Raw genomic sequence first — 11984 nt, 5'->3', positions numbered from 1 at the left:
TTCTTCGAAGTGTAGAAGACGCCGGGGAACGCGTACAATTGCTATTAATTGCAATGATTGAGCTTGTTTATGTGCCCAAATCGAAACGCACCAAGCGTCTCAAAGCACTGGCATGCCCGCGATAAATTCATAAGTGCGTTTCATTCGCTTGTCGATACATGCATCCGTGGCTTAATGGTTTCAATATCAGGCTTCTGTACTAGAGTCCCTGTGTTCGAATACTGCAGTCGGGCAATTTTAATGATGTTTATTTAATTATTTATTACGCAATAAACTGTTGAAAATGACGAGTTTACTAAGTCACAAAGCCGTTTGAAGCCAAAAAGGACGAAGTTTAGGCAAATCCATGTACTTCCCATAATTACCATGCTGGGACAACCGCTCCCATTGCAGCTCCCGTAGACACTAAAGCCCCTCCATACACGTTTCCGCCGACCAGGTTAAGTACCGCCAACTTGCCCTCCTCCTCCACGCTCCTCTCCCACTCACCCCCTTAGCTTCCGGCGCCAAGCGGAACTTACGTAGCTGCAGCTTCCTGTTCCGAGTGGAAGTGACATTTTGTTTTTTAGCGTTGTTTACTTGCGCGTCGCCGGAGAGGCTTTAATTGTATCAGCTGCGGTTGAAACTGTGAATGTGATTCCATTCAAGAACAACCGCCTATTGTAACCAGCAATCTGCTCGTGTTCGCTGCTTCGCGTCAACCTGCGACCGGTTGTGGCACGAGCGACAACGTAGAGTGGAATGTAGTGCCTGGGCGCTTGGAGAACACTGCCGTTTTTCGTGCATTTGGAAAACAGTGACCGCGAACTACTACTTCAGCGGAATACAACAGCTTGTCTCCTTTGCATTCTTCTCATGGTGACTGCCGCAGCTCTACTAAGCACGCGCGGGCGTCTCACCATCGTCTAACAACAGTCAAAGCGGAAATTCCCGCAGCGCAACTCCAGGAAGCGGAAACGCCGGAACCGGAAATTTTTTAAACAGGAAATGCCGGAACCGGAAATACCGGAACCGGATTTGGTGTGAGGAGAAAAGGCGGCGCGCAACAAAGGTTGTCGCTACTTAAGAAAGCGGCGGTGGCGCGTGGATGCAGGGGCTTTAGTAGACACTAGCGCCAGAGTTCCCTCTAGTAATTCTTGTAGGAAACTCTATGGTTTCAGGAGCTAGGCGCGTTTTTTACACGACACCTAGGGACCTAGGCCATAGGTGTTCTGTGCCTAGGCTCCATAGGGCGAAAAGTTACCTAGATATATAGTTCCCGTTGGTGCCGCGGGGGCGGCGCTGCAGTCGACCGTCTGCACAGTCGACCGGCTGCACGGCTGCGCTCATAACATCCATCCATCCATGCACAGTCGAGCGAATGTAAATACGCCACCCCGGTTAGGGTGGCTACCCCGGTTACCAGCTTACGGGATTACCCGGATGTACCGAAAGGAAAGGTGCAGACTGCCAGAACCGCACCCCAAACTCACCAGGCAACAAAGACGATCCTGCGTCGAGCGCAGGCGGGATCGCTTGCGCATCCCGTACTCATGAACCGCATGTGCCCTGCGGAATACGATATGATCTGTCCTTTTTGCAGAAGAGAAAAGGGCACCCTGCAGCACGTCTTGGCAGAGTGCACAGAACTCAAGACCCCACCTCCCCTCCCCACCAACACCCCCAATCCCCAACCCCTTGAGCGATGGGTGACCTTGTTATCCAGTCCCGCCCTACCAATTCAGCTCGCACTGACGGACAGGGGCCAGGAGCTGCTGGGAACATATGGGTCCCGTAACTAGGGAACCACCCCATAGGTGTTCTGTGACCACCCCGTCTGGTGCCTGCGTGCACCACCGATTTATTTCGGGCCCAGCAAATGTTGCTTCATCATCATCATCACCCTGAAACGCTGCTTCTTGCAGCTGACGGCAGGCGGCGAGAGCAGTTTATGCTTGCGCCGTCGCGGCAGCAGGTCACATCCCCATAAGCGTCGGAAAATTTGCACTTTTTCTTAAAAACCAGGCAATTAACTGTTCTAAGATCGAGTTATCCTAAACTACAAAGACTCCAAAACGCGATTTTTCTGCAGAAGTTCAGCAAGAATAGTACAGCGGTGAGCGCAAAATATTTTTCCGAAGAAGCAGGACCCATTATAGCACTCTATAAATATATATGCATAGCACAACACGCACTTTTATTTACTTATTTTAAAAATTAGCGCCTCCTCTATATGAGTGGGCGACGATTATTATTTGGTTTCCTCACGGATACAGGCAATGTGCAGGGGCTGTTCACATGATCGCGCACGCTTGCTGTTGATATCGACGTCTGCTTGTTGTTGATATCGAGGCTGGGAATCTTCGCTTTAATAGGGAATGTTTTAAAACCACCTTTCTGCGGTTTTGTTCCGTGCGGAAACTTTTTCCATTGATTTCACACGAAGGAAGCACTGTTTTAACGAACACGTTCCTGTTGACTTCACACACACGCATAGGCCATAGGCACCGCACCCTTTCTTTCAGTTTCTTTTTTTAAGCATAATCTTTTTTTCTTTTTTTGTTTGTTGTGATTGACTGTGTTTCATTAAACTAAGCAAACACACACAAAACGCACACTGTTCTTTGCTTTGGTAGGTCTGAGATTCCGTAAAACGTAGCCAATCGCAGCAGACAAAAAACTAAAAAGCAACGGCTGTTGCAAGGTGGCCATCTTGGGAGTTAGAGGCGGCTTGAACGGGTAAGTAGCGTGTGTTTAGATTGCTATCTTGCCGTTGTCCTAGCGCGTTTTATTGAATGTTGTGGAATAATCGTCGCTATCATCAAAAGCGTCTGCCACAGTGATTTCTTCTTTTCAATCCAGAAGTCCCATCACAAGCACGCAGGGATAGAAAGGAGTCCGCTGAAGTTAGGCTTACGTACTAGGGATGGCTTGTGCGACTTTAAAGCGAACACACGACTGGGATCCCCTGCACAGTCCGAACGGCAGATCGCCGAAAAGACGGAGATGTATGCCTCTGTCAGTCTCCCCACCAGCGCCTCCAACAAGGGCGCACCAAATCAATCCCTCGCCGTTTGGAGAGGTGCCACCGAAGTTGACTTCAGGTACAGTCCCTTTAATTTAGCGATATGCAGTTCGAGAAATCATGTGCGTGCTTTCAGTTATTGTGCGCTCATCTGCCGCACATTTTCATCGATTTCTGATTCATCAAATATGGAAATTTTTATGTGTGTTAATAGTGTTCGTCGCACATGAACAAACAAGCGGCATTGTTTGAACTTTGGCAGTAAACTGATACATACAATATGGGCTGTTCTGTGTGCATTTGTTCCTAGGATGAGCAGCAGCAATAACAAAAGCGTCGAGCATCTGCTTGTAACTAGATGAAGTTGCCGGTCGACCTTAGAAGAGGATTTAGAACGCAACGCTGAAGAGCATTCTAGAACGTTGCAGAAAAGTTCATTGAAACGAGTCCTAGCAGGAAATATGTCGCACAGTTTGCTGGTTCAAAACGGTGCGCTGCGACTTTCAGCTACAACGTGCCGCCATTTACTACCTGAGAAACCCTTAGGGTTTAGAACAATCTGCCGTTGGCTGTATTCATTGCGCCTTGATGTTCGCAGTCTCGGTAGCCAGCGGTTGTTTTCCGCTGCGCGGTTACTCTGTGAAGATTGTACTGCATTCGCAGCATACTGTACACGTTAACCGTGGCAGTGAATGATGTGAAATGACTCGCTTAATTGCTCATTTGTAACTTTCCTCACTCGAGCAACTGAGGGTAGACATCACAGAAAGTGTTCGTAGTAGACGCTGGTTGTCGCTTCCTGCCCAGCTTCACTGCCTTCCCTATTTTTCTGCCCGCTGCAGAGGAGATAGCAGCCAACATTCGCGAGGAGATGCGACGGCTGCAACGGCGCAAGCAGCTCTGCTTCCAGGGGTCTGACCCTGAATCCCAGCCCACAAGCGGCCTCTTGTCTCCCGTCCGTCGAGACCAGCCTCTGTTCACCTTTCGCCAGGTAGGGCTCATTTGTGAGCGGATGATGAAGGAGCGAGAGAGCCAGATACGGGAGGAGTACGACCACGTCCTTTCCACCAAGCTCGCAGGTAAGTCCTTGCCAAAGGATCCACATAAACGTGTACCTTCAGACTTGGTACCGCGTGATGAAATCTTGGCACTGGTACATGTGTTTTTCTTTTATTGCGGGCAGTCCACGAAGTTTGCCCGTCTTGGTCTTTCGTTCTTTTAGTATGCGGTGTAATCCTTGGCTTAAAAGCCAGTCACACGAGCAGACAGTCTGACATTAAAGGGACCCTCACCAGGCCACATAGCAAATTTTGGTTATACGCTGGAAGTTGTTACGTGCCCTCTAGGGAACGTTCTACTGCAAGAATTTTAATGGGTTCATTAATAACCGGGATAGAAATATTTCAGGAGGCGAGCGTCACCGCCAACATATACAATCTCCACTTGCCTCTGTCTAGCTTTTGCAAGAGAAATTCCTTCCCTGCATTCTCCCACACCAGAGCTGGAGGATTGCGTGATGCATGCATCATGGGCACCGACTTTTTTCTTTCCCTTTCTTGCTGCGTGGCGCACTTCTGCCGACGGCGTCGCACACGAGCTGTTGCGTTTGTCTTGTTTCATGCAGTGCATGATTTTGCTGTGCGCTGTGCTCAAGAACCCTTGACTAGCAGTATAAGTCGGTGCTACACTAACCCTGAAGCAGACACAAATGGATCACAGACCATGATAGCACACTGGAACACATTAGAAAATGACATAGTTTCATTCTGTGTGTGCGCGACTGCACAACATAAGAACAAGCAGACAAAACAAAAATACATCTCTCATGCTATGCTACGAAGTAAAACAAAGGCACGCAGACATTCAGTTTGTAGGTTTTATTGTTACTCTAAACTTTGTTTCATCTGTTGAAGCAACAGATTAAATAACGGATGTTGCCTTGAATAATTCTCCAAGTGACGTGTCACTATGAGTGACGTCGTAGCGCTGCCATGTACGAAGGCGCACTTGTGCGATACGGCTGGGAGCCCGACACCCGTGAGGAGGGCAGACAGCGTTACTTTTGAAATTTAAGCCCTTTCTGCGGTGTGTAGTGGTGAAATACATTGCAGGCACCACCATTAGGGTGCGTTATTTATATGCTCTGTATTTGTCAGTTAAGAATGACTTGACCTCGTGAGGGGATTTCGGGATTCTAGTAAACGATTCCTTTGCTGCTACAACAAATGCTTGATATTGGAATGTATGGTATCAATTTGTAGGAGAAGGAATGTGCTCTATAAAGGCACTATTTACAAGCAGCCATTGAGTAACAATTCTTTGAAAAAATATTATTTAATAAAAATAATTTCTTACGAAAATGAGAAAACGCCATAAGAACATCGATGCTGCTTTGCACCAAGACAACATGAAAAATTTCGAAATGTGCATTTTTAACAAAAAGGCTATATACAGTATTATTGCAAATATAGGCTTTCTATCTGTAGAAGTTCTTTATAAACAAAGAAAAATGTTAGCCCTAGTGGCTATCATGCCCGTGCAGCAATGTAGAGCTCAATAATTGCTTAATGCAGAGGTCCATTCCTGGCCACCTTCTTTTGCAAAACTGCGCTGCCACTGGCCTGTGGTCCTGCTCAAACAGCGTTGACACCCAGCAGATAAGAACTGTGGCCTTCAGAACGCACCGGATATCTTTAGGTCTGAGTGTGGCAGCGACGAATTGGTTCAGAGTAGAAAACGAAACCTGCCGGCAGATGCCTGTTGATGTTCTGGGCCTATTTGATGCACTTTTGCCATTCGTGCTTAAAGGGACATTAAAGGGAAATACTAAGTCAAACTAAAGTGATAGATTAGTGCTTGAGAATCTCTAAGGTGTCAATATCATTGCAAACAGGGCCTTAATAATCAAGAAATTGAGGTAAATGCAGGACATGATTTGAGACTCCCCTGGGACATTCAAGCACTTGTCCGATGACGAAAGTACTCCTCAGTTAAATTCTGTCACTAACACTCAACTACTCATTGCAAAAAACAACCTCGTATTGTATTATAAGATAAAATAAAATGCTACTTGTTCAGTTCCATTTCATGTTTAGAAAAAAGAACTCATTGAAATTACCTTTGACAACGACGCAGGCGGCCGAAAGGTTTCGTTTTTGCTAGACTCTGTGCCGCCCACGCTTTCGCATGTCAGTACTTTCCTGATCGCGTAGTGCTGCGCTTGTTTTGCTGGCTCGCGAAACTCGTACAAACTGCTAGTAGCAGAGAATTCAACTTCCATGGTCACAGGATGCCCGAACAGTCTGCGGCACTTGACCAAAAAGAAGCTGCAGCGGTGAATCCGCCATTCTTTCTTGGCTCGGTGCTGCCGTCTGTCGGGCGCCGTTTTACTCACCGACGGCAGCAAAGGGCGGTGATGGTGTATGCAACGTCGCCACTCCCTCGGTTTGATGGCGGGACATTCAAATTTCGAAAAATGTATTCGGACCCTTCAGATACAATTTTCTCATAAGCTTTGCCTTTTCTTGGCACAAAACAAGCGTTGCGAGGTTTCTGGAGTGGTATTTAAATAGTCCATGTCGACATAGTATTTGCCTTTAGTGTCCCTTTAAGTTCAATAATCAAAATCGTCTTGCTAGTCTTTGCTGCTACCACCATCCAATAATTCTGACATAGACTCATTGGAATCCATCAAAATTCGCCGTTTTTGAGGAGCATATGCGTGCAATATCGACGCCATATCGGAAGCTACGAACACTCGTCACACCTGACTAAAAGGTGCTTTGAAAATACCTTCGTAGTGAAAGAAACACGAAAGCGAAAGTAGTACACAAGTAGTTCCTCTTTTATGTGTTGGATGATGCAAGCTGCCCAAAAGGGTCCCTAGTGCTGCAAAATTTGAAGTTGAAACCATCGATAATGGGCTATCAATGGGTATAGGTGAGGACAAGAAAGTGTTAAAAAAAGGCTAGTACAGGCACTATTAGATAGCATTGTCACACATCTTTCCGTCGTGCATATCTTTTGACTTGCCTAGCATCCTCTTGCAGCAAGAGTGGCCTTCTTGATATTGCTCGAATCCAACTTAGTAGCACAGTGTAGTATTCCTCTCTCTTTAATACCTGTACTAGTATCCCGGTCACAGCGGCCACATTTTATGGGGGCAATATATGAAAACACCCGGGTAGCTAGATTTAGGTGAATGTTAAAGCACCCCAGGTGGTCCAGATTATGCCGGAGCCCCCCACTACAGCGTGCCTCATACCGTATTTACACGATTGTAAGTCGACCCCTTTTTTAAAATTTGAAAGTCTGAAGTTGGGGGGGTCGACTTACAATCGAAACCAAAACATGGCCCCGCCAAAAAAAAGCGATACCAACGAGAGCTACAACGTAGCTACAATTTTATGTTTGCTCTATGGTCCTACCCGTATCTTTTCATTATCCCGTGTGTTTGTTCGCTTTTCGGAAGGGTTTTTCAACAATACAGTGCATGCAACACTCATGGGGGGTGTCGATAGTTCATGGAAGCACCGCTGTTCCCATTTGCGGCGGCACCCTTACAACGGCGGCGCTTGCGGGGAGTATCGGTAGTTCATGGAAAAGCAGACACCGTTCGCGGGTTTCTCTTTCTCTGTTTAAAGGCATTGGCATTGGTTTTACCAACTTTTTGACGCGCTCCACTTGACTGCCGGCTACGTGCTACTTCTATGCTTCCCTGGTCGTCATGAGTGCTGCAGGCCCACTAATTTTTCGGCACTCGTTCACAGCAGCGTTCAAGAGGGCTGCCATCCTTTACGCCGAAGAAACAAATCACTGCGCAGCGGGCCGCAATTTCGATGTTTCTAAACGGGTGGTGCGAGAGTGGCGACTACAGCGAAGCGAAATTTTCACCCTGTGGCGGCAAGTGAGAAATTTCCCACGTGCCGAAGTCTGGACGCTTTCCGGAGCTGTAGGCTAAGCTTGCGGCAGCGTCGCTGAAATGCGTGATCGGTCCCTGCCAGTGAAGTGTGACGTGGTCATGAAACAAGCCCGGACCTTCGCCTTAAGTTTAAGGTTCTGCTCCGCCGTGAGTACGAGTGGCTGGTGGCAGAAGACTGCGAAATTACGCCAACCGGACTTGTCAAAAGAGCCTCCCTGACGGCTGCGTGTGGTTGGGTGCATTTGGCGTGGGCTGCTGTTCTGCAAGATGTCCTGGTGCGGTCGTTTGCCAAATTTGAAATTTCGCTGGACCACGACGCGCTGTGGGACCGCAGCAACGATGACGATGGCGGCACTAGGGAAGACGAGTAGTCCAGTGACCATGTCAGCTACTAATAAATTTTCGTTATCGAATGCGCCCTCGGGGTTTTTTTTTTTTTTCGGTCAAGCGATATGGGGGGGTCGACTTACATTTGAGTCGACTTACAATCGTGTAAATACGGTAGTGCCTTTAGGGATGAGAATCTTTTCGGATGTCGGGTTTGTCGCGTAGAGAAGTGCAGCGCCATGATCAAACCTAACGAGCCCTGATGCAAAGGCTATCCCTCTTGCAAGACAGCATGCAGATGGTAATACGAGCACGTCGCCGCAGTCAATCACATCAGACGTGATAGTGATAGTAACAATGCTTTGATGGCGAGCAGGTAGCGCGGTATCTTCTGCAGCAAGGAAGTGAAGTGGTGCGTCATCTACATGACGTGAATAGGTCGTGTCGGTCATGCGGAGAACGCGTTGCCCACAGCAGATGGAGGCGGAGGCCGTAGAAAGAAAATCCCATCCCAATATGAGCTGCTGGGCACACGAACTTAGCACTGCAAATTGTACGTAATGCAGAAGTCCATCGATGGAAATAAGAGAAGTGCACATGGCGTTAGGTCGAATGGTGGCCTCTTGAGCAGCGAGTAGCGTAGGTCCATCATAGGGGGTCGTAACTTTCCGAAGTCGCGAACACAATTCACAGTGAATGACTGATGTTGAATTCCAATGGCGGAGTCGGAGCAGCCGACGTACTCCGCGAGCAAGCACTCGACTCTGGCATAGAGCAACGCCTCCAAATCCGCGATGGAACACAACCTGCGCCGCCGGAGCAAGGCGGAAGCGGAACTTCTATCGCAGAGTTACCCAGGACACCTTGCGTGTTGTCATTTCCCTCCGCTGTTTGCTCCCAGCACCGCCGCACCGGTCATTTGTCTCTTCAGTGCCGCGCACCTGTTGCATTTTTAAAAGTGCGGAATGGATATCTCGCCAAGCGTGTACCAGCTTTTGCTTCCTCGCCAGTCCTGACCGGTGGCGCCTCCCAGCAGACAAACGTAGTAAAGGAAATACGTCACGCAGAGTTCCGGTCCACTCCGCCGATTTTGGTGGAGCATCTTTTTTTGCTCCACGGAGTGACTCCCGCTCTGAATCCCCTCCGACTCTCTCATTGGAACACCTTACTCCAGCCCTCACTCTGTCATTGGAACAAACTTGCTCCGAAACGAGCAGAAAAACTTGCTCCGACTCCGCCATTGGAATTCAACATGAAACGCTAGCACCAGTGTCTATTAAAGCTTCTACTTGTACACCTTCTACTACAACCAATATCACATTGCACGGACGCAATGAAGGAATTTCTGTCCCGTCGTTCGATGCAGCTTTTCCTCCAAAAGCTGCATAATTCAGTTTTCCGGACGACGCTCAGCGAATTAAGAAGCAGGTCTCAGTGGGGACGTAGAACGGCGAAGGGGTGACGGCGAGCGGCGTCTCGCAGGACGGTACGTCTGAGCCGTCTCGGATACTACGGTAGGCAATGAAGAGCGTCCGCGCAGTGGAGCATAAGGACGGTGTTGGTCATGGAAGCTCCCTAGACATTGGAAAGTAGCTCCGGGCAAAAAGTCATCCCATTTGTATACGTTGTATCCGCGACGCTCGTCTTGCTGGCGCTTGTGGCAAAAACGTGCTATGTGGCCACGATAGCCGCAGTAGTAGCAGATGGAACGAGGAGGATGCCACTGCGGATAGCTGGTTTAGGTAGGTGCGCTGGTAATCATGGAAGCGATGTTGGCCGGTGTTGGTTTTCGAGGCATCGGTGGAACGTTGACTGGAGTAGTTGCAGCTACTTGTGTGTACGTTGATGGGGCCCTAGGGGTTAGAGGGTCCGAGTACGCTGCACCAGCCATGGATGCCAATTCCTCCTTAATAACGTCTCGCAGATTGGTATCGGAGGCATGAGAAGGCATAGGCCCTGCGGCTAAGCCAAGATACTGGAACTGTTCTCGAATTATTGCGCGTATCATTGCTCGTAACGTAGGGTCGTCGGCGGTAGTGTTTGCAGTGGTGTCTGGCTGCAACCGTACTGATTCGAGTTCGTCAAGGCGCTGGCAAGTAGCGACGATATCAGCGACGGTAGCGGGGTTCTGAATGGCTAAGCATTGAAAGCAATAGCTCCGATGCCTTTGAGGATGTGGCGAACCCTGTCTGATTCGGTCATGGCCGTGTTCACGCGTCGATAAAGAGCAAGCACATCCTCGATGTACTACGTATGATTCATCGGGTTGTTGCTTGCCACTGTCGAGCGTCTTATTTGCGAGGGTGGAACGAACAGCCGGTGTGCTGAAGATTTGGCGGAACTGCTGTTTGAAAGCGCCCCAGTTCGTGAAATCAACCTCATGGTTGAAAAACAAAGTCTTCGCTACTCCTGTCAGATAAAAGGCGACGTGATGTAGCTTGGACGCATCGTCCCAACGGTTAGCCGAACTCACTCAGTCGTAGTCGTCCAGCCAATCCTCGACGTCTTCACTGCGAAGTCCAGCAAACAGATGGGGATCACGCTGGGGTAGCCGAGGCCAAGATGGTGGAAGTAGAAGTGCCTGTTGGCTCGTCCTGCGATATGCTGGCGGACAGCTGGCACAATCGGCGACCCGATCGAAGCTCCCGGAGGTTGAGCGGGGAGTCAGAGGACGAAGGACCGAAAAGCACACTCCACCACTCATGACGCAGCAGTTGCCACTACGTTTATTCTAAGTCGAAGATGCGGCGAACCGATCACGCCCACAGCACGGATCACACTCGAGAGACAGCCCCACAAGCGATGATGAAGAACCCCATACGAACCCCACATGATGATGATCATGTACAGATGACAAAGAATAGCTGATAAATGGCCACAATATCTTAAAAAATATGGTAAAGCTCATTGCAAATAGAGTCGAACATTTTCAAATACAAATAAAAACAGATGCTTACAGAAGCAAATATTTTCGAATATGAGCTTTTTACAGTCGCCGACTGATTATCCGGACTCCAAAAATTCGGACACGCTCAACTATTAGGTCTGCTTTGCGGCACCGCCATTCTCCCCATAGACCATAATGTATAACAACTGCCGAAAGTTCGGACACCTTGCAACCTCTCGTCTGATTTTTCGGACACTCCTTGAGCCAACTCGATCGAGAGCACCATGCACTGACTCTGACCGGTGCATGGTTTGACTTGCTGAACGCCATTTTTGTTTTGAACGGAGCCTACTTGCTGCCTCACGAAGTGGCGCTACTGCAAATCCCCACTCATCATCATCGTTTCTGCCTGGTTCTATAAGGTGGCTCTACAGCAGTTCCGGTTTCAGTTAGTAAGCCATGTCAAGACAATTCAGCAGCAGAGTTGTTTCTTCGCGCACGACACTGCGAGTAGGGCACGTTTTTCGTTTGTGCGACTGGTGTCGGCATGGTGGTGTTTGCTTTGTGTGCTGTGTCGATGTTCCGGTGATACAACGCGGCATACGGAAACATTGCGTCAAGTGTCTAATGGCGATGACAGTGCCTGCGGCAGACTGCGCTGGGGAATGCCGGCAAGCAGGTGTCGGGAGGCCTAAGATTTGTCGCCTTCAAATGTGCTCCCTACCGACAAGGAAAATGTTCTGCTGAGACTTGCGCAGTGGTTGCGTTGTGATTCCGGACACCGTCTCATTTGACAGTTGGTGCTGACACTGCTGTACTGACATGCGCAGAACTCGACGACGGCG

At 48.8% G+C, this 11984-nt stretch overlaps 1 protein-coding gene across 4 annotated transcripts in view; it reads left to right on the top strand.

Annotated features, from left to right (window-relative positions):
* Positions 1-1945: 1945 nt before the first annotated feature.
* The window catches only part of akirin, a 58918-nt gene continuing 48879 nt past the window's right edge, over positions 1946-11984 (top strand). The window contains exons 1-4 of one of the 4 annotated variants that reach the window (XM_075697250.1): positions 1946-2095; positions 2616-2718; positions 2842-3083; positions 3847-4083. In XM_075697250.1, the coding sequence (XP_075553365.1) occupies positions 2906-3083; positions 3847-4083 (415 nt within the window). In that variant the 5' untranslated portion in view covers positions 1946-2095; positions 2616-2718; positions 2842-2905. Of the gene's footprint in view, positions 2096-2323; positions 2719-2841; positions 3084-3846; positions 4084-11984 lie in introns of those variants that run through there. The other 3 variants (XM_075697253.1, XM_075697254.1, XM_075697249.1) reach the window with 3 other exon arrangements.

Source organism: Dermacentor variabilis, chromosome 6, assembly GCF_050947875.1.
Source record: "Dermacentor variabilis isolate Ectoservices chromosome 6, ASM5094787v1, whole genome shotgun sequence".
NCBI lineage: Eukaryota > Metazoa > Arthropoda > Arachnida > Ixodida > Ixodidae > Dermacentor > Dermacentor variabilis.
The sequence above is the reverse complement of the archived record's forward strand: the minus strand, read 5'-3'. Positions and strand labels throughout refer to the sequence as shown.